Source organism: Arachis ipaensis, chromosome B10, assembly GCF_000816755.2.
Source record: "Arachis ipaensis cultivar K30076 chromosome B10, Araip1.1, whole genome shotgun sequence".
In the NCBI taxonomy this organism is placed as follows: Eukaryota; Viridiplantae; Streptophyta; class Magnoliopsida; order Fabales; family Fabaceae; genus Arachis; species Arachis ipaensis.
Genome location: NC_029794.2, coordinates 111440817 through 111463048, shown reverse-complemented (window position 1 = coordinate 111463048; position 22232 = coordinate 111440817). Strand labels below are relative to the sequence as shown.

Genomic DNA, 22232 nt, shown 5'->3' with positions numbered 1-22232 from the left:
CAAACTTTTTTTAGGTGATGAAAAATTGTTGTGGAAAAATTCTACCTACCTGTGGTGGTAAGGCTTTGAGAAGTGCAAGGTGGAGAACGGTGTTGCCTTTATCGTCCGCCCAATTAAGTACCCGTTTCTCTGTTGCGTGAGCACACTTGTGGCAACTCCTACGAACCCAGCCGACCAGAACCTCAAGAGCCTCAAGCTGCTTATATTTAACCGCCATATGCAAAGCAGTCTCACTCCCCACATTCACATCTTCAATGGAACCTGAGCAAGCCGACAAGAATCTCGCTACAAGATCGGTTTGCCCAATCTTAGTCGCTAAATGCAAAGGTGTGAGTCCCTCTCTTCCCTTGACCCGGACAAGGTCTTTGTTGATGTCTATAAATCTGCACACCGTTCTGTAGTTTCCGTTCTGTAATGCAAGGTGCACGGGGCTAAACCCATACAGGTTCAGCTTCCATGCAAAGATAGGCTTCAGTCTCATGATCTCAGTGGCAAAACTGGTTTGACCCGCGGAGGCTGCAAAATGCAGAGGTGTATTGATGAATGGTACGGAAGCAATGCGGTCCAAGAGATATGGATCCACCTGAAGAAGCTTGTAGAGCAAGTCTATGTCTCCCATTTGTGCTGCCACATTCAATGTCTCATTCATTGTTTCGTTAATGATCTAAAGAAGAAGGAAACAATACGGATGGAAATAGAAGCCTATGATGAAGAATGGATCCTATTTGAAGAAATGGCGTGCCGCCGTTTACTTTTATTTTGACCCCACAAAACATGATGATGTGATCATTGCTGAGTCTATACGTTCTTGTTTTGACTATATATATATATTCAGTTTGTTAGTAATAGTATGTGCGCGTGTTTCATAAGTCGTGTGTTTTTCCACTTTGAAGTTATCATGCAACGTTCGTATGAATTTTCATATCAGCTTCGCTACTGACAAGTGACCCTGACACGTAGGCACACGTGCGGATGGAGCATGGTATGCGGTTGGAATCATTCTTGTGCCTTGCTTTCCTAGGATCTGCTAGGAAATTGGGGTATGTGAAAGTCAAATGAACTTTCAAATTTCTATAGTATGACCAATATCCTTGTGGGGATATTCATTCAATAATAGTCATCATTGGAGGTAATACTATACTAGGTCTTCAATCAAGTCAAATTCAATTCACCAAGTTTAACTTCATGAGTCATGACTGGACTGGGATTATTTAAAAAATAATGGATGAAATTTTTACTTTGTGGATTGTCACAGTACAGTGAAATTAACAATTCATAAAGTAAAAAAGTGAAAAAAAAAAACAAAAACAAAAACAAAAAGAGATTATAATCATCAACCCTCACACGAATTTTATTCGCGAGGTCACACTCACATGCCTTTGCTATCAGAAACAGTGAGTGAACTTTGACCAATGATTTGGTATAGAGGGATACCGGTAACCTTTCCTTCCTGAAATAATATTTATAAAAATATTTATAAATTCGATTTTGTTAAGTAGACAATAACTTTCGTAAATAATGTGAACAATAAACTTCAAAAATTACTCTAATAAAGTAAAAACACGTTACTCTCCTACAGAAATCATAAGTGGAGAAGGAAGGTTACTGTATGCATTACTGCATTGTTTACTAAACTTATTGTCTACCTGTATTTTTTCTTATAAATTTTATCCTTACACATTCGTTTCTTGGGAATTTCGATTCGTTCTCTTTTTTCTCATTTTCCAATTTTAATCCTCCAGCCACCGTGAGTTTAACGTTCTTGTGAATTTGGTCAATTACGTCGAAGGCATTGCATCCATGTAGTTGTGGTCTTTCATTAGTTCCACCGAGATTTGATCCTTATCTTCTTCTTGGACGTACTTCTTTGAAACTTTTTAAAGCATTTCCATTACACTCCTATGATGGTGGAGAAGAATTAAAAGAAAAAATGATATTATTGTTGGATTATCAGTGAATGATTCTGGTTCTCTTGCAATATGAGTTTAAAATTGAAACAGAATCAAGAATGATGAACTGAAACTAATGCCAGCTTCAACTAACTACAGTTTGTCTACTTCAAATCATAGGCAAATTGAAAACAGTATTGAAGATAAGAGATCAGTTAAAATCGAAAAAAACAAAATATAATATCATGAATTTTAGAAAAGATCATAAAAAACTAAAAAAGAGTGGCTTTGATGAATTTCGCTAGCTTTCCTTTTGTGAATTGACTAAACAAGATTACCTGACCAATTTGTGGGGTCCTCTCATGCAAACCAACCAAAAACAAAAAATAGCCCACCTTAATTGATTTATGCACAGTAAAAAGTGATGAGAAAGAAGGAAAGTACACTATTTTAACAGTACAATTATTGTGTAACATGTGCAACATATTAAAATACCGACCATGTTAAGGAAAATTTACGGTAATCTTTTTCGTAATAGTTCAGCATTTTGCTCATATTGAGAGTAAAGTAGGAGAAAGGATTCCTTCATTTCATTCGATCAAATTGAGAGAGCGCAACTACAATTAAGCTGCATGATGTGTTAGTAATTCTCAAAGAAGATAGGATGCAAGTTTATACACACAATATTTTTGGATCACATCTCTAAGAACTTTTACTAGAACATAATATATTTTACTCGTAGCTGCGAGAATGTGAGAATAATAAAATGTAATTATTTTAAATATAGTGATATATTTTGTGCAGTTTGTCCCGTAGTTTTCACTTTTCTTTTTTGGTATTCTTGAATTTTTCACATTTTAATACCATTGTTGATGTACTACGATTTTGCTTAAATTTTTCCGCAATCTGAATTTTCTTTCAGAGTTTAAGAATGTTATGCTCGCTATTTCATTTTTTTCTTTTTTCTTTCTGTTTTTGTTCCGTTGATCATCCATGCTCGTCCGGTCAAAATTTATAAAACAGGAAACTTCATATCAAATACCAAAAGAATATTGACCAACGAAAACAGAAAACTAGAAACTTCTGGGGAGAGTAGAACAAGTACTTGAATTTGAATTCAAGTATCAAACAAAACAAGTTAATGTGAAGGCTATGCATGAAGTGTGAAGCAAGTGATTGTTTTATTTACCTTGAAAATTTTGAAAGCGTACAACACGTTTACGTTCATCAAAATCTCTCTCTCTCTCTCTCTCTCTGACAAGATATAAAGTATATTCAAACCCACTTCAGGCAACAGAGTTTGTTGAAAAAGAAGATTATGAATGCTGAAACTAAAGAAATCGGAAAGAAACATCTATGGTTACATACACACGCCTTTCAGACATTATTCCGTGAAAGAGATGGCATCTGGTAGAAGCAAACCGCTCCGAGTGAAGTAAAAAAAATGGGGAAGAAAATTTCTACTTTGATTTGTGCTGACTATACCGTTGAATTCCATAAACATCAATGATACCGGGAGGGAAAACAGGGTCCGTTGCAGCTCTAACCGCAACTTTTGCAACTGACGTAACATTGACCGGAGGTGTCATTAGAGGTCCAACAAGTGGGATCTGGCTCAATGGCTTTGCATGTTGGAGAACCTGCATACTCGAAGTGAATTGCATTACACTCAGAACCAGAGGACAGTAATGTATAATGTGGCATAAATGCAATCATACTGATGCTCAAGAAAAATCTGAACTTTAATCATACTAGTAATTTAGTAAACAATGACTCAAACTTCAATACCATGATGCTTACATCTAATGTCAATTGATTAAAGAACAAAAGTTATTCACACTTTATGATCGGAGGAGGTATCTCAATGTCATAAATACTAGGGAAAAACATGAAATTACCATCTCCATTGGAGACCCAATTGCACCAAGGGGTATCTTCAAGCTCCCAACAGTTCGAGTCCCGTATATAAACCCAGGTCTCAGAATCACTCCTGGAAAATGCACATAGAAGTTCCATTAGGCCCCACACTGAGAACTATTGCCAAACTTCCTCTAGATCTCTCAGGCATAAGGGAGATTTTTTTTTTTTTTTTAACTAAGGAAACATCTTTGGAAAAGTCAGACCATAAAGATGGATGAGAATGAAATGTCACTCAGTAATGCCAAGACAGAAAATTTACCTCCGTAAGGAAATCTGGTCAGAAGCTCTGTTTCAGCAGCTCTCTACATCAAAAGACAATATATTATTTTAAGGATCATGAAATAAAAAATGGAAATGACCATTTAAATAATTTTGTTTACTCTTGTCTAAAGAGAAGCATATGATATGTTTTATTTTATTCAGCGGAGTTTTACCACAAGAAAAAAAAAGTTTCTGCCAAATTTCTTCAATGGATGATATGTTCCTCAAAATATACTTGATGATGAAGAGTTGGACATATTACCTTTCCTTCATAATAACCCCGCAATAAGAAATTAACTACGCCAAAGTCAGCAGCAGAGATATAGACGAATCTTTTAACACCTGCAAAACCATGTGTAAATCATCCAAGAACAATAAGTAACATGGACTCTAAAAATGGAAAATAAAACTACTGCATAGTTAGACAACCACAAATAATGAAAGCAGTTTTTGCATGAATTATATGTAACTGATAGGAAAGTGGATGAAAATGAACCCCTGTAATATCTGTTGAAGATTAAATAACTGTTATGTATATATATTCAGTTGGAGTTCAATAGTTCAATTGTGAATAGTACATCATTTTTATTTCAATTTATGTTTCTTTAAGTGGAATGTAGCATTTTCATTCTTATTCTAAGCTCAAGAGAAAGATATTTGCATTGCATGGGAATTGACCCAGCAACTCAAAGCAATAGAAGTAGAAAATAAGGTTGGCAAGAACTTAAAAGTATATCAAAAATGACAAATGTTTTGAATCTTCAATTACCTTGATCTGCAGCTGCTCTAATTGCATTGATGTTAGCAGTTCCGTTAATTTTGTACATGTATGAGTTGGAGCCAAAACCGCCAACACATGAGATCTTAGGAAAGAAACATAATTAGCACAATGAACATATGAATCATGAGGAAAACCAAAGAAGAAAAAGATAAAGCATGATCACAACATTGACTTCTCCTTTCCATTTCAAACTATGAGCATCTTCATCTTCTTTTTAAGAGTACTACTTATACCCGCTTCCCCCTTCCCTTTGCTATCCAAAGTCAGGACCCACTACTCACACCCCATTATTGTGATTCACGATTGTATTCGTACTTAGTTAAACATCCTCTAAAACTGTTCAGTTGTGTCTACTAGTTTGCTACACCCTACAATAGAAAATCCTTTTACAAGAAGAAAGGACAGCCCGGTGCACAAGCATCCCGCATTAATGCGGTAAGGTCCAAGAAAGGACTGCATCCAAAGGGTGTAATATAGGTATCCTAACTGATAATTACATCAGTGAGACTAATTCCAGGACTTGAAACCGTGATCTTGACATCACACGGTGACAACCCGACTGTTTCTCCAGGACTCAAATAAACACTTGAATATAAAAAAAGAACTGCACATATTTCTCTGTTTAGAAACTAGAGTGGTTGGTATTGGATATCTGAGCCACACTGCTATAAAAAATTGATCAAAACAGAGGTGATTGGCACCAAACAGATTGAAGAAAACAAAAAAGCAACATAAAAGTAATTACAGAGTTGGCTTTGAGCTTCCTCTTACTTATGATTATCTGTATTTACTAGGCATTTTAACAAGATAAGTGAAAACTTACGACAGCAGTGACCCCATTGAGAGCTTCTTTCAACGAATCACCCGACAGGAGGTTCCCTGTTTACACAAAAACAATTGAGATATCCATAATAGCACCGTGAAAAATGCAGAGTCCAAAAGGAAAATAAAGAAAGTGAAAAGCAGACCTTTATACCAGATGACATTGGTAGCCCATGAATCATGCAAGGATGACCTGCCAGACCTGCAACAAGTAAAACACAAAGTGAGTGGCATGAAATTGCACCAAACAAACAATTCTAATGGGAATGAAAGTGGGATTTGGAACCTGCTAAGACTGGCAACGGATAAACCGCGATCTAAGGCTTCTCTACAAATATGTGAGCCAACAAATCCATTGCCTCCCAACACAAGCAACTTGAATTGCATTGAGCACATATTAGGTTACACTTACACACACGAAATTAAGTAAAATAGAGTGAAAATAAATCCCGGTAGTAGAATAGAATGAATACCTTGTCTGTTGGGGGCGGAGGTATGTTTACCGTTTCAGCTTCTTCGACCTTGAAGGGTTCATCAACCTGATTGGAATCAGTGGTGAAACTTCGGGCGATCTTTGACGAGGCAGTTACACTTGAAGGAAAAAACAAGCACACAAGTGAGCATAAAAATAATAAATTAGCGAATTCCATCGGCGTGGAACCAAAAAGGGGAAAAGGGAGAGAGAAAGAGACTTGAGCCTGGAGAAGGAGGGGTTGGAATGGATCAATCGAGAGACTAATGTCCTCATTTGAACCTCGAATGTGGCTGCTCTTGCTGGATTCGTTGCTTGGGTTTTGAAATCAGAGTAAACCAAGGCAGAAGCAGAAGAAGAAGCATTAGAGCAAGAAGCAACAGGAACACATGGCTACTCTAATTTCTGCCACGTCTCTAACCATATGTGGCTCCATTCCAGCCTCTCTCTTTTTCACTTCGCCTTCTCCAGCTAACTATAAGCCCAACCTAAACAAAATACCATGCCCAATTAGTCCATTTTTTATTTTTAACTAAAAGTGTTGGCTCAATTACCAAAAAAAAAAAACTTATAGTGTTGGCTCTTAATCTTTTATAGTAAAATAATTTGTCAATTTTTTTTTAATGCACCGATCTTTCTACCAACATATAGTTAATAAAATAAAATTCTGATAGTAATAAGTGATTAAAAAAATAAGGAGTTGAATTTTGGTTTCTTTTAATTTACTCTTAAACTTAGATTCTATTGAGTTATCTTGAGTAAGAGATTAGAGATACTTTATTTTTATCTCTGGACGAGTTAAGAGCTAAAACTAAGATACTAGTAATGTATGATACAGAAAAATGTGGAAAAATAGAATAAACAGGAGATAATTTAGTATTGTCTCTTATAATGTAGAACCAGAAACAGAAAAGAGAAAAAGAGAATGACATACAGATGTATCCTGATTCAACTACTCAGTGTAATGTAGTCTATATCCAATCTCCATAACAACAATGATGGAATTTCACTATCTTTCAACAAATTACAATCACCAATTCTCCTTAAGATTCTACCCAATCCTATCTGGGACAAGTCCAGTTTCTAACTCAAACCGAACTTGACTAGGAACTCACCTACCTTTTCAACAGCAAAGTGTTAAACCAACTTGTCATAGAATTTCCTCAAGATCATGACAACTAAACAGAAAAACTAACAAAAATTTTCTGAGATAACCGTGACTTTTTCTCCAAGTTTAACTCTCTACCCTTTTCACTCATTGGCTTTTACCAATAAAACACAGAAAGACTAAACTGAGAAATTGAAATACTCAATGAAAATCATAAAGGAGAAGAATAAACAGCTCAGTGAGTTATGGGAACTCAAACGTTGTACTCTCACTCCTTGCTCCAATACTTGGCCGTTTACCCCTATTATAGAGGAGTGAAGCTTCCAGGGATTGAAACCTTTCTTTAGCACATGTTGGTTTTTCTTCTCCCAATAAACAGATGCAGTAGCAATGTTCAGAGGAGAGAGATGACAGAAGCAGTGACATGCAACCATACCTTCAATCTTCTCTTTCAACCTTTTTCATCTTGCTTCTTAAATTTGAGCCGTGCGTTCTTGCTTTGCCTCCAAGTTTGATTTTTGATCGTTGATAGGCAACAGAGCACCATTGACTTCCCTTTCATATTTTCCAAAACAGTATTTGTGACACAGAGGATTTCTTCAACAATCTCTAATGAAACACAAATGAAAAAATCTCCTTTTGTGATTTTTTTTATGTGATCTTTCCTTTTTGCTCTAGCCCTTTTTATCTTCTCTTCTTTGCTTGAAAATGAAAACTTACTTTTTGTTCTTCCCTTTGCCCTAACTTCAGAATTTTTCTTTTCTTTCTTCTTGTTTCAAAGAGTGATGTAATGTGAAAGAAAAAAGAGGAGAAAGAAGAGAGGATTTATTTCAGCGGTGTGGAGCGGTGTGTTCGAATGAAATAAAATTTGAATTACCTAGTTAGCAACTAAGTGGAGTGTGTGAATTTTTATAGTGACCACCTGTTTGGGCTTGGCTATGGATATGAGCTCACTTTCTTTCTTTTCTTATGATTTCTTTTCTGATGAAAAATATTTGTGAGAGCAAATGAATCATGGGCCATAATTTGAGTTTGTGGACCGGATGCCATTTGGCTTGCTTCATTGCCTTTTGGGCCAGTTTCAATTCAATTTATTTTCTGCACACTAAACAAAATTAATTATACAAACAATTTGATATTAATCCAATAATCTTTAATCATCATTTTTATCATAGTTTAGTTCTCTAAATTTAACAATCTCCCCCCTTTATGACAAACATTATTAAATTAATTGAAATAAAATGATAAAAAATTTTAGAAACTTTCCTTTGATGTTTCCTTTGTCATAAAGCTCCCCCTTTCTTTTGATCTCCAAACTTCTCCTGAATGTTAATTTTTCATAATTTGATACCAACAAGCTTTTTACAGAAAATAATGCCAAACATCCAATAAAATAGTTATATATCTTAAGGAACCTATTTGATCAAATGTCATGAGTTCACAAGGCTTATTGTCAATTAAAAATATCATAGGTCAACCTTGAATCAAGCATAAATCAGAGCTAATCCAAATATTAATAAAAAATCATCCATTCAACTAGATCAAGCTGTAAATTTTAAAACAAATCAAATCATAAATGTCATCAAAAATAGCAGCTTCAAACATTATCATTATAGATCAAAACCAAACTTCAAACATCTTCATCACATGTTCAAAATAACAACAGCAGTGTTTTCAATTTATTTTCTTTCTCCCCCTTTTGTCATTAAGAAGGAAAATATGCAGAAAAATCAGTCTAACAATCAAACCAAAAGAGCAAAATGAGAAAGTCTGTTAATAGCAGAGTTAAGTTTCTAAGTCTATTACAGTCAACTAAATAAAATAAAAGTCTAAAAGAAATAACATAGTTTTTCAGAGACAATTTTCCAACAACATTAATAGTGAGCAGAGACTAAGCATCAGAATCCCCATCCTCGATTCCAGCCAGATCCTCATCTTGATTGGTCATTTCTTGGTCATCATATAAGGCGTCTATATATTTAAGCAATACCTCAACTCGGCTCTGAGATTTCCAAAAGAAATTCTCATTTTGAAGAGCCAATTGCCTAGCTTGTTTGCTCGAATTAATCATCTGTTTTGTAAGGTTGACAAATTCTTGTAAAACATACTTGATAATACCATTCACAAGATACTTATGAGATGAGGATGTTTCGGTTGTGGATAGAGGAGGAGACTTTCTTGCTGATCTTCTCCAAGAACCATGTCCTTAGTAGCCTTTATGCTTTTTTTTTGGGTCTGTTTTACTGCACCACCACCTTTGAGGTATCAAAATTTGTCTTCCATGATCTCATCGCTCAAATCAATACCAAAATACTCAAAGATGCAAGTAAAAAATATTCCATATGAAAGAGAGATATTTTATCACTTTTTATGCAGTCAAACACATGGAGCATCATTAAGTAAGCAAAGAAAATTCTTATTTTGTTGATTATGGCAAAGAGAACCAAAGAATCACAGAGGGTGACCCATTGATATGAACCGCTTTACGGTAGAAAAATATGAGTGATAAGGCGGTGAAGTTGTGCACGGGACAGACCTATGGCTCTGTGAGTGGGTGTGACACCATTCATGAGAAAAATGTTCTCACATATGTTTGCCAAAATATCTTAGTGAAAAACTCCAAGATTATTGTCCCACTTACGAGAGATGTAGGCATTCACTCCTACTTCATGGTAATCAAAGGATCTGCCAATAGTCTCTTTGTTTAAGTAAATTTGGCAATCCTTGACATATGAGTGAACAACAACCTCAGAATAGTGCATAATTACAGAACTCCCTAATCAAATTTGGGTATATGGGCTTTCGAATTTTAAACAATTTTTTCACCCCAAAAATTTAAAATTTTCAATGAAATTTATTCCTTTTTCAGCCAAATTATTCAGGTTAGCAACAAAGGTAGAGTATAGGGGCCTTTTTGACACAATATCTTTATGAAACTCAAAATCCATGCAAGAAGTAAATCGTTGAGAATCAAAATGAGAGTGAAGTTGTTTACCAAAATAGGATTTGAATACAACTAGATATGGGTAAATGGGTTATTTAACGGAGTGAAGAAAAGGTCTTTTGTTACCTTTAGATGGACGAGAAGAGGGAACTGGGTGTCCTGGAAGACGAGACGTTGAACGAGGAGGAGGAGAAGATGGAGGTTCCTCTTCTGTCATGGGTCTTTTGCCTTTTGCCACTTTAGCCTTTGAGGAACTAGCCTCTTGAGGAGCCGATGATGGCCTTGAATTTGTGGTTTTGGTTCTTGCCATTGATTCGGAAGGTTGAGAGGAGTGAGAGGAGGATCAGTGTGAATGGATATGAATGTGAATGTGGGCTAGTGGTCTGGAAGGTGGATTTTGTGGAGGTCTTATGGTGTCCGTTCTCCTACGTGTGGCAACCTTTTTCTCATGGTGAAAGAAATAAAGAGTGCGAAGAAGAAAGAGAATGAGGAAGTGGTGGAGTAATGGGAGGAGATAAGAAGTTATCAAATCAATAACTGCTTTAAATGCTTTAAAAATATAAAAATAAATAAATTGGAACGTGATTCAAAGAATTTTGAATTTTAAAATAATGCATGCAATTTTTGAAATGACAAATCAAATAAGGATTTTGAAAAGAAACTGAAACTGATTTGACTTGAGAGAAAATAATAAAATTAATGAATTAAAAGTCAATACTCTTTTGATGTTGGTGATCCAAAACAAGTAATGAGACCCACTTCATATAACAGAGTATCTTTCTCTTGGGCCAGTGGTGGTTTTAAGGAAAAACAATGGACCACCATGGATTTGGTTCAGTTCTAGATTAATTATGATCATCAATAATCAACTTGGGTTGGTCAAGTGGTCAGCTCACTAGTCCGCTTAAGCAAGTGTCGGGGGTTCGAATCCCGCCTTGTGCATGCAGCATCCCATTGGCCAGCGGCAAACCCTTAAATGGAGCTCAAATCCGCGACGGATTAGTCCTTGACCTGTCAGGTTGGGGGATACCGTTGGAAACCAAAAAAAAATTATGATCATCAACGCACTTTCAGATCTTCATGGAACCTAGAAGAAGTTATCATCTGTCCAGTTTGTCTCCTGACGGCCTGAGAGACAAAAATAACTAAAACTCAAATTAAGCAAGTTTAGTTAAAAAATTCAGCATCAACCATCCCTAAAACAGTTCTCAATTTACAAAATCTATCTTCACATAGAGGTTTTGTGAAGAAATCAGCCAACTGATTCTCAGATTTCACAAATTGTATGTGAATAGTACTCTTTTGCATATGTTCTTTTATGGAATGAAATCTTACTTTAATGTGCTTAGTTCTTGAGTGTAAAACAGGATTCCTAGAAATATTAAGAGTAAATGCCATTTTCAGTCCCTAACCATTTGTCCGATGGACTTTTCACCCCCTAAAAAATCTAAATCCCCAAACCAGTCCCTATTTACTTTGATATATGTACGTTCTAGTCCCTGGTTAAGGACCGGAAAGGGCATTTACTCAAAATAGATAGGGACTGGAACGTACATATATCAAAGTAGATAGGGACCGATTTGGATTTTTAGATTTTTTAGGGGGTGGAAAGTCCATCGGACAAATGGTTAGGGACCGCAAAAGAAAATTTACTCAAATATTAATTGCACTCAAGTTGTCACATAATAAAGGGATACTTTTGACTTGCAATTTGTAATCTGCAAGTTGTGTTTCAAGTCAAATTAATTGAGAACAACAGGAGAAAGATGCTATATATTCTGCCTCACTAGTGGATAGAGCAACAGTATCTTGCTTCTTGCTTGACCACACATTTAGGACTGTCTAAGAAAGCAACAAGTCCCTGAAGTGCTTCTTCTATCTATACAATCTCTAGCAAAATCTGCATCATAATACCTAACTACACAAAATTCATCAGTTTTAGGATACCAAAGACCAAAATCAGTTGTGTCTTTGATATATCTAATGATCCTTTTTACTGCAAAAAGATGTGATTCTTTTGTATGAGATTAAAATCTAGAACACATACCCACACAATGAACAATGTTCAGTCTAGAGGATGTTAAATACATAAGTGATCCTATCATACCTCTATACCTTGTTTCATCAACATCTTTCCTATTTTCATCATTTTCAAGTTTAGAATTAGGATGCATTGGTGTACTCATTAGTTTGAAATTTTCTAAACCAAATTTCTTCACTAACTCCTTGGCATATTTACTTTGGTGCACAAAAATTTCAGTAGGTGTTTGTTTGATTTGGAGTCTTAGAAAGAATGTGAGTTCTTCTATCATACTCATATCAAACTCACTAGTCATTAATTTTTCAAATTTATCACACAAGGTTTTATTTGCCGATCCAAATACAATGTCATCCACATAAACTTGAATAAGTATGAAATGATCATTAGATTCTTTAATGAAAATAGTAGTATCTGTAGTACCCTTTTGAAAACTATTTTTCAACAAAAAAGAGCTAAGTCTCTCATACCAAGCTCTTGGAATTTGTCTCAAACCATAAAGAGCTTTTGAATGTCTAAATACATGATTTGGAAAGTCTTTATATTCAAAACCAGGGGGTTGAGCTACGTATACCTCTCTATCAATAAAGCCATTCAACAAGGCACACTTAACATCCATTTAAAAGATTTTAAACCCTTTATGGGCAGCATATGCAAGCAATAATCTTATTGCTTCCATTCTTACAACCGGAGCAAATGACTTATCAAAGTTAATGCCCTCCTCTTAATCATACCCTTGAGTTACTAATCTAGCTTTGTTTCTAACTACACTACCATCCTAACCCAATTTGTTTCTAAAGATCCATTTCGTACCCGTTACCTTCTTATCATTCGGATAAGGTACCAAAGTCTAAACCTCATTCTTTTCAAATTGGACTAGTTCTTCTTCCATTGCCTTTATCCAAGAAGGATCATTAAGGGCTTCCTTCACATTTTGGAGTTCCACTTGAGATATAAGAGAAAGATTATTGAATTTGGCTCTTTTCTTACTTGAGGATCTAGTGGTAACTCCATAAGATGGATCTCCGATAATGAACTGATGTGGATAGTTCTTCAAGAACTTTCATTCTCTGGAACTTGGTGAAGTGATTTCAGGTTGGACATGATTCGGTTTTTCATTGTTCAGAGTTCCAGAGTTCTCTACTTTAGTAGGAGACAAAATAGAATTGTCTCCTACATTTTGGTCTACAGAAATAGGGACAACTTTTTTCAAAGTAGGTTCTAATTTGTCTTGATCATGGATCCTTTTAGAGCTTAATTCAGTTTCAATTTCTGCATCATTTTTCTCAATAACACTTGAAATTGTGTTAGAATCACAAAAAGTTACATGAATGGATTCTTCTATGATTCTATGTCCTTAAGGTAAACTCTATATGCTTTACTAGTGGTTGAATAACCAACAAAGACACCTTCATAAGATTTTGGATCAAATTTTTCAAGGTTATCTTTAGTATTTAAAAAAAATATATTTGCATCCAAAAACATGAAAGTACTTAAGATTGGGTGGTACTCCTTTCCAAAGCTCATATGAGATTTTCTTTAAAACTTTTCAAATGATAGTTCGGTTTAAAATGTAACAAGTTGTGTTTACAGTCTCAGCCTAAAGTAATTTTAGAATTTTATTTTTGCAAAACATTACCCTAGCCATTTCTTGAGGCTTCTATTTCTCCTTTCAACAACTCCATTTTGTTGAGGTGTTCTAAAACATGAAAAATTATGTGAAATATCAAATTTATCACAAAATGATTCAAAGTCTTTATTTTTAAACTCTTTTCTATGATCACTTTTTATAGAAATTATTTTCAATTCTTTTACATAGAGTTGAGAAAGCAAGAAAAGCATCATTTTTATAAGTCAAGAAAAGAACCCATCCAAACCTAGTATAGTCATCAACTACCACTAAACTGTAATATTTACCACCTAGGCTTTGAGTTCTAGTAGGACTAAAAAGATCAATATGTAGCATTTCCAATGGCATTTTGGTTGAGATGTCATCCTTGGGTTTAAAAGAAATTTTAGTTTGTTTTTCAAATTGACAAGTATCACAAGTGATGTCTTTCTCAAATTTTATTTTAGGAAGACCTCTAACCAAGTTTCTTTTCATAAGTTTAAAAATTTGAAACATGCTGGCATGTCATAATTTCTTATACCATAACCATTTTCAAATTTAATGGAAGTCAAACAAGCTACATTTTGTTCTTTTAGTTCCTCCAAGGTAAGTTTATACACATTATTGCATCTTTTAGTTTTAAATAATATTTCACCAAATTTTTCACACACAACCAAGCATTCCAATATCTTGAAAATAACTAAATAGCCTAAATCACACAATTAGCTAATGTTTAGAAGATTGTGTTTCAATCCATATTAATAAAAATAGAGAAACTTTTACCCACTTTATCTATGGCAACTATCTTTCCTTTTCCATTGTCACTGAAAGCCACAAACCCTCCATCATATTTGTCAAGCTTGATGAAGAATGTGGATTTTTCGGTCATGTGCCTAGAGCATCTACTATCCAAGTACCACATGTCATTCTTCTTCTTGGATGCTAGGCAACACTACACAAAACTCTTAAGTGACTTTAGGTATCCAAATCATTTTGGATCCTTTAATGTTAAACCTTCTTGGTTGTCCAAATGCATTGTATTTGTCAATTACTTTGTAAATTTTATCACCAATTTTTTTCAATAATGAAACATTGAATAAGAAAATGACCATCCCAATTACATGTATGACAGAATATATTACTTGCTGAATTTTTAAGGTGATTAGAGTTTTAAAATCTTTTATCTTTGGAGGTTGAGGCCACATTTTAGATTGAGAATTTCTGAAAACAGATTCAGATTTTTCACAATACCCTAACCCAACCTTTTTAAAAAGATCGAAGTCTTTGACTAGCTAACAATTTATCTAAATTTTGAGCAAATTTAGCTAAGTCTTGTTTTAGACTCTTAACCTCTTTATGCAACCGTTTATTTTTTTTCAATGTAATTTCAATAGGCAACAACAGAATATTTTTCACAAAAACTTTTGATTTTAGATTTAAGCTGTTTGTTTTCTTCAATAATATCAACAATGGTTACGGCTTCTCTTAATTTAAAAATAGCTTTTTTAGCCCTTAGAATGTTATTTTGAAATTTAAGTTCATGACATTTGTTCAGAAAATTTCTTATTTTCTCAGTAAGGTCATCAATCATAAGATGAAGTTCTTCATTAGAAGGTTCAAAAAAGATTACCTCATTTGGATAGCTGTGATCTGCCATCAATCATGCTTGTGAGTTATAGTCAGATTCATCATCCTCATCAGTGTCATTTTTCAGATCTTTTCAAGAAGTCATAAGTCCCTTCTTCTTATCCTTCCTAGACTTATCTTCTTTCTTCAACTTCGAACATTCATATTTGTAATATCCAACTTCTCTACAATTGTGACAAATGACCTTGCTTAAGTCTTTCTTTGGTTCCTTTAAGCTGCCTCTTCTGCTTCTTCCTTTGAGTCTCATCATCCTTCTAAGTTTTCTAGTAAAAAACACAAACTCGTCATCTGATGAACAGTCACTCCTTTCTTTTTTGTATCATTTTTTATGTGAGTGATTTCATATGCTAATAACTTTTCTCGCAGCTCATCATAGGTCATTTGACTTAGGTTACTGCTTTCAGAGATAAAAGTAGCGTTAGTTTCCTACTCTTTTGTCAAGCTTCTCAAGACCTTCCTCACTAGCACCTGTTCAGATTGAGTAATCCCCATAGCATCTAAACTATTAATGATGATAGAGAATCTCTTGAATATATCATCAATTGATTCTTCTTCCTTCATAGAGAAAATCTCATACTCTTTGCTCAACATGTCAATCCTGGTTTCTTTTACTTGTGTGGTGCCCTCATGTGTGACTTAGAGTTTATCCCAGATTCTTTTTGATGTTTTACATCTTGAAATCTTTCGGTATTTCTTGAAGCTGATTGCACAGTTAAGCTTGTTGACTGCCTTGGCATTGAGTTCTACCTTTTTCTTGTCATCTTCATTCCATTCTGCTTCGAATTTGGGAGTGACAACATCATCAGCGCTAGTTTTGGTAGGGATTTGAGGACCGTTCATAATTATCTTCCATAGATTGTAATCTACCGATTGAACAAAGATCTGCATTCATTCTTTCCAATAGTTGTAATTTTTTTCATTGAAGAATGGAGGTCTGTTGTTGGATTGTCCTTCTGTCAGTGTATAAGCCACAGTGTTGGAACCAACGTTATTCGCCATCAGGATCTTTCTTCCAAGCTGTGAAATTTGATCTCTTTGAGACCAAGCTCTGATACCAATTGATGGTAATCAGTGGCTAAGCGAAGGGCGGGTTGAATTTTGGCCTTTTTTTATTTTCTTTCAAACTTGAATTCTATTGAGTTATCTTGAGTAGGAGGCTGGAGATACTTTGTTTTTGTCTCTGGATGAGTTAAGAGCCAAAACTGAGATACTAGCAATGTATGATTCAAAGAAGTGTAGAAGGATAGAATAAACAGGAGATGATTTAGTATTGTCTCCTATAAATGCAAAACCAGAAACAGAGAAGAGAAAAAGGAAATGACACACAGATGTATCTTGGTTCCTACTCAGTGCAATGTAGCCTACGTCCAGTTTCCATCACAACAATAATGGAATTTCACTATCTTTCAATAGATTACAATCACCAATTCTCCTTAGGATTCTACCCAATCCTATCTGGGACAAGTCCAGTTTCTAACTCAAACCGAACTTGACTAGTAACTCACCCTACGTTTTCAACAGCAAAGTGCTAACCCAACTTGTAAGGAAATCTCCTCAAGATCATGACAACTAAATAGAAAAACTAACAAAAAATTTTTAGATAACCATGGCTTTTTCTCCAACTTTAACTCTCTACCTTTTTTCACTCATGGCTTTTTCTTATAAACCTCACCATTTTGCCTTTTACCAATGAAACACAGAAAGACTAAACTGAGAAATTGAAATACTCAATGAAAATCATGAAGGAGAAGAATAAATAGCTCAGTGAGCTATGGGAACCCAAACGTTGTGCTCTCACTCCTTGCTCCAATCTTCAGCCGTTCACCCCTATTATAGAGGAATGAAGCTTCTAGGACTTGAAACCTTGCTTCAGCACATGTTAATTTTTTTTCTCCCAATAAACAGATGTAGCAGATGAATCTTGAATTTGAGCCGTGTGTTCTTGCTTTGGCCCTAAGTTTGTTTCTTGACCGTAGATTCCAAGTAAGCAACAGTTGACTTCACTTTCTTCATATTTTCCAGAACGGTGCTTGTGACACAGAGAATTTCTTCAACAATCCTTGATGAAGCACAAAGCACAAAACTTCCTTTTGTGATTTGCTCTTTTGGTGTGATCTTTCATTTTGCTATAGCCCATTTGACCTTCTCTTCTTGTTTGAAATTGAAAACTCACTTTTTGTTCTTCAATTGCCCTAGTTTCAGAATTTTTTCATTTTTTCTTCTTGTTTCTAAGTGATGTGATGTAAAAGAAAAAAGAAGAGAGAGAAGAGAGGATTTGGCTTTCGATGGTATGATGAATTATTCAAATGAAATGAGAATTAAATCACTTAGTTAGAAACTAAATTGGAAGAATGGATTTGGATATGGACCACTGGTTTGGGCTTGTGATGATCTTAGGCCAAATATGATTTCATTCTTGAGGCTAGATATTTGCTTTTGTTTCTGATGAATGAAGTGATGAGTATAGCAAATATCTTCTTAGATTATAGAGTGTGTGTATGTGAACTTAATATTTTGCTTCTTGAGCCAATTTTAATTTAATTTATTTTCTGCACACTAAACAAAATAAATCACAAAAACAATTGGTTTTATCCAATAATATTTAGTCATCATCATAAAATATTTTAGTTCTTTAAACTCAATAATATTATTATAAATAAATTTGATTGTTTATTTATTGTATATTTAAATAGCTGAAACCCTCGGAGACGCCTGCTTAGTGTGGAATCTCTTACTAGAACGACCATTTGGCTGAGTTCCAGCTTGATGGGGAGATTGGTTGTCGCAGATAGTGAACTTGGTTCCCAAAAAATTAGACCTGCCAAAGATTGTGATCGAGTTGGAGATATGATATGGAACAAGGTGAAAAATTTGAAAAGAATTTTCAATTGACCAAGACTTGCCTTAGTTTACCAACATATGTGTTGCTGGACCGAGAAAAATCATTTGCAACCAAAGATATGACAAAGTCTATGCCTGTTGCCCTTCTTATCTTTTTAGCAGCTAATAACAACTTATCAGTCCCATTCTCCGCTGTATAAGTAAAATCAAAGCAAAAACAAGCTTCTTAGGTATACATTCAAGAGCACATTTCATCCAAATTCAATAAGCTGGCTCGATGGATCTTGAAAGGAGGGAAAGAAAACACACGAACTGATTCGGATGATGACTTGTGTACGTAAATAATTTCTCTTATTTAATAGGTTGTAAATGACATTTACTTATGATGAATCCCATTCATTTAAGGCAAGAAACCGGCACTTCGCATTCAAAATCATTAACTCCAAGTTTCGAAGAGTAACGGCAAATTCGACAACCCTTTTCTTTTAAAAATGAAATGGATTGCATAAGCAATGAAAACTTACATGGCACAAGACCGAAGTACAATAAATATGTTGAAGTTTCTCTGTTTCTCCTGATAAAGCACTGAATTGGTGACTCACGAGGACCGGGCTGATTATACACAAATGAAATATTACATAAGTAACAGAATATCCAATGGGAAAAGTAGACAAACAGTTGGGCCATTAAACCGGAAAAAGAAAATATTACCTGTTTCAATGAAATAGGAAACGTGAGCCTTCCGCACTGCTCAGGAGTATTGACAATCTCTTTTGTAACAGCCCTCCATGATTTACATACTGAAGCACACGACACAACAACGGTGCGTGCAGGCCAAGATGTCTCACTCTCTTCAACCCTATGAATTATGTCCAGAAGTAACTCAGGTGGTAGATGTGCCCACTGCCCCTGTTGAACAGGTTCAAGTGGATTTAGAGTGACATCAGGAACAACATGTGACTTTACTCTACTGTGCCAATGCTTGCTTTCTGCGCTCCGCCTCGATAAGCTACCAATCCCATCTCTCATCTCCTTGAGTTCGCGTACTATGCTTTTGAACGACATTGCAGCTCAGCATACAAGGTGTTCCTTCCACCACAACAATGTCACCACTGAAACAGAAATTGAGGTAAATCTCCACTGTTTCAATCTCCCATACCAATAGGAAAACACATGATCGTTAAATGTAACAAATATAAACAAGCAGTACTACTATCTCTTAACAGAGATGTCACACATCCAGAAGCAACCCTAGATTGAATGAAATCGAAACTATAAGCAGCCCATTTTCACAAATAGCCAATCTCAGGGTAAACTACATTGGATCACATTCACCATCCAACAAGGTTACTACTAAAAAAGAGTGCTTTTTATTTCCAGAGAAAAGTAGCTTAAAATCTAAACTTTTTACATCCTTAACAAACTTCTAACACATTTTTTTTCTATTTACCAACAGCATAACAAGGGAATAACCTAATACGTAAATAAATCGAGCTGCATCTATGCAGATACCCGAAGATCTAAGAATAACGCTAATCCCCATTTCAGGCAATTAACCAGAATGCAGAACGATTATTCATGAAACTACACCCCTCCCAAAGAAAAGTTTGAGAGAGAGAGAGAGAGAGAGAGAGAGAGAGAGAGCAGAAGTAGTGACATGCAACCATACTATCAATTTTCTCTTTTAACCTTTTTCATCTTACTTCTTGAATCTGAGCCGTGCGGTCTTATTTTGGCTCCAATTTTGATTTTTTATCGATGATAAGCAACAGAGCACCATTGACTTCACTTTCTTCATATTTTCCAGAACGGTGCTTGTGACACAGAGAATTTCTTCAACAATCCTTGATGAAGCACAAATGGAAAAATCTCTTTTCTGTGATTTTCTTTTCTGGTGTGATCTTCTTTTTTTGCTCTAACTCCTTTTATCTTCTCTTCTTTGCTTAAAAATAAAAACTTACTTTTTGTTCTTCCCTTTGCTGTAGCTTCAGAACTTTCCTTTTCTTTCTTCTTGTTTCAGAGAGTGATGTGATGTGAAAGAAAAGAGAAGAGAGAGAAAAGAGAATTTGTTTCGATGGTGTGGTGTGGTGTGTTCGAGTGAAATGAAATTTGAATTACCTAGTTAGCAATTAAGTGGAGTGTATAGATTTAGATAGTGACCACTGGTTTAGACTTGACTATGGAAATGGGCTCACTTTCTTTCTTTCCTTATGATTTCTTTTTTGATGGAAAATATTTGTGAGAGCAAATGAATCATGGGTCATAATTTGGGTTTGTGGGCCGGATGCCATTTGACTTGCTTCATTGCTTTTTCGGCTAGTTTCAATTCAATTTATTTTCTGCACACTAAACAAAATTAATCACACAAACAATTTGATATTAATCAAATAAGGTTTAGTCATCATCTTTATCATAGTTTAATTCTCTAAATTCAACTGAGTAAATTATTATTTCTACCGATAAAAGATGAATACGCTGATATTTTTATTCGTAAAAGATGAAAATTAAAGTTATATCCATAAAAGATTGGTTTCGTATGACAAAACTATCCAAATCCTAAAAAACTATCCAAAAATTCCAAATTATCCTTTTCTCTTCTATCACCATCAGTATCACCATCAATATCATCATCACATTATTTTTTCTCTCTCTCTCTCTAAATCTCCATCACCACCGTCGGTAACACCACCAACACCCTCCTCCACCACCACCAACATCACCGACTCCAAGTTGAAGGCCATCTTTTATTCAAATTCTCAAGACTGAAGAATCTCCTCACCCACTTCATCGTTATGCCATTTAATATTTCAATTCAGTTCAAATAAGATCATAGATTCTTCTTTTTCTACACCACAGAAATAACAAGACTCTCTTTCCATGTCAATCAATCCTACCACCACCACTTCGCCCTTCATTCGTGGCTGTCATATTACCGCCGACATTGTCGATGCGCCTTTTGTCATCGTTTGTCTTGCGTGCCTCTGACGATTGCTTTTATCTTTTGAGCCTTCTACTCTCGTTGTCGCCACTCTGCTCTACTTGGTAGTCACTCTCTGCTGCCACTTTGTTCCTCTCTCCGTTTATTTACTCTTTGTTCTTCTCTGTTTTGGCAATACCAAAAAAAAAACTGCCTCTAAAACGATTTTGGAGAAGAAGAAGAACCCTAATTTCTCATTAAAAAAAAACAAAAGAAAGCATCTGAATCACAAACAATCCCTTTCAGCTCACATGACTGGAAACAAGTTCCGCTTCTTCCTTTCGTGCTACATTAATCTTCCTATCACCTTTCGTGTTGACCGCCTTGAAGGCCATTTGTCCCTTCCCAATAAATCCCCCAATTCAGGTTCAATTTATCAAATTTTACTAATATTACTAATTTGAGTTAGTTTGGAGTTTTGTTTTTTCTTTTTTTTTTTTATAGAAAAAATTGGTTAAGTAGTATCATATTTGATTGATTTTTTTAGCTTGATGATTGTATGCTGTATAATATAATGTAGTAGAATATTGTGAATTGATCTCATTCCATGATTTTATTTGAATTGAAAAGAAATATTAAATGGCGTAACAATAAAGTGGTTGAGGAGCTTCTTTAGGCTTGAGAATTTGAATATATGATGGCCTTTAGCTTGAAGTCGTCGGTGTCGGTGATGATAATGGTGGTGGTGGTGAAGGAGGAGGAGGAGAGTGTTGGTGGTATTAGTGGTGTTACAAGCAATGGTGATGGAGATTTACAGAGAGAGAGATGTGATGATGATGCTAATGGTGTGAGTAAGACAATGATAATTTAGGATTTTTGAATAATATTTTAAGGTTTGGATAGTTTTATCGTACAAAACCAATCTTTTATAGGTATAACTTTAATTTTCGTCTTTTATAGATAAAAATAGCAGTTTACTCATA

General features: G+C 35.0%; 3 protein-coding genes across 3 annotated transcripts in view; all 3 read right to left on the bottom strand.

The window, feature by feature from the left end:
• The window catches only part of LOC107621997 (ankyrin repeat-containing protein BDA1-like), a 1743-nt gene extending 953 nt beyond the window's left edge, over positions 1–790 (bottom strand). The window contains exon 1 of the mRNA XM_016323941.2: positions 50–790. Coding sequence (XP_016179427.1) covers positions 50–649 — 600 coding nt within the window. The 5' untranslated portion in view covers positions 650–790. The remainder of the gene's footprint in view (positions 1–49) is intronic.
• On the bottom strand, positions 3041–6596 carry LOC107623282 (uncharacterized protein At1g32220, chloroplastic). Its single transcript, XM_016325482.2, has 10 exons — positions 6366–6596; positions 6147–6264; positions 5960–6048; positions 5820–5875; positions 5675–5730; positions 4840–4933; positions 4333–4412; positions 4069–4111; positions 3788–3879; positions 3041–3529 (listed from the first exon to the last, which is right to left on the bottom strand). Exons 1-10 carry the CDS (start codon positions 6419–6421, stop codon positions 3350–3352), a joined length of 864 nt encoding a protein of 287 aa, XP_016180968.1. The 5' UTR covers positions 6422–6596; the 3' UTR covers positions 3041–3349.
• LOC107620906 (tubby-like F-box protein 2) lies at positions 18177–19485 on the bottom strand. Its single transcript, XM_016322997.2, has 4 exons — positions 19044–19485; positions 18857–18944; positions 18395–18524; positions 18177–18309 (listed from the first exon to the last, which is right to left on the bottom strand). Exons 1-4 carry the CDS (start codon positions 19395–19397, stop codon positions 18177–18179), a joined length of 705 nt encoding a protein of 234 aa, XP_016178483.1. The 5' UTR covers positions 19398–19485.

What these genes read in the sequence shown, in the direction of transcription:
- LOC107623282 (XM_016325482.2), bottom strand. Translation starts at nt 6,421, where the DNA reads ATGAGGACATTAGTCTCTCGATTGATCCATTCCAACCCCTCCTTCTCC. An exon ending in TCCGTTGCCAGTCTTAGCAG is followed by an intron (nt 5,876 to 5,959) that starts GTTCCAAATCCC and finishes TACTTGTTGCAG; the next exon opens with GTCTGGCAGGTCATCCTTGC. An exon ending in TTGGGTCTCCAATGGAGATG is followed by an intron (nt 3,530 to 3,787) that starts GTAATTTCATGT and finishes TCGAGTATGCAG; the next exon opens with GTTCTCCAACATGCAAAGCC.
- LOC107620906 (XM_016322997.2), bottom strand. Translation starts at nt 19,397, where the DNA reads ATGTCGTTCAAAAGCATAGTACGCGAACTCAAGGAGATGAGAGATGGG. An exon ending in TTCCTATTTCATTGAAACAG is followed by an intron (nt 18,945 to 19,043) that starts GTAATATTTTCT and finishes GTGTATAATCAG; the next exon opens with CCCGGTCCTCGTGAGTCACC. An exon ending in GTACTTCGGTCTTGTGCCAT is followed by an intron (nt 18,525 to 18,856) that starts GTAAGTTTTCAT and finishes TTACTTATACAG; the next exon opens with CGGAGAATGGGACTGATAAG.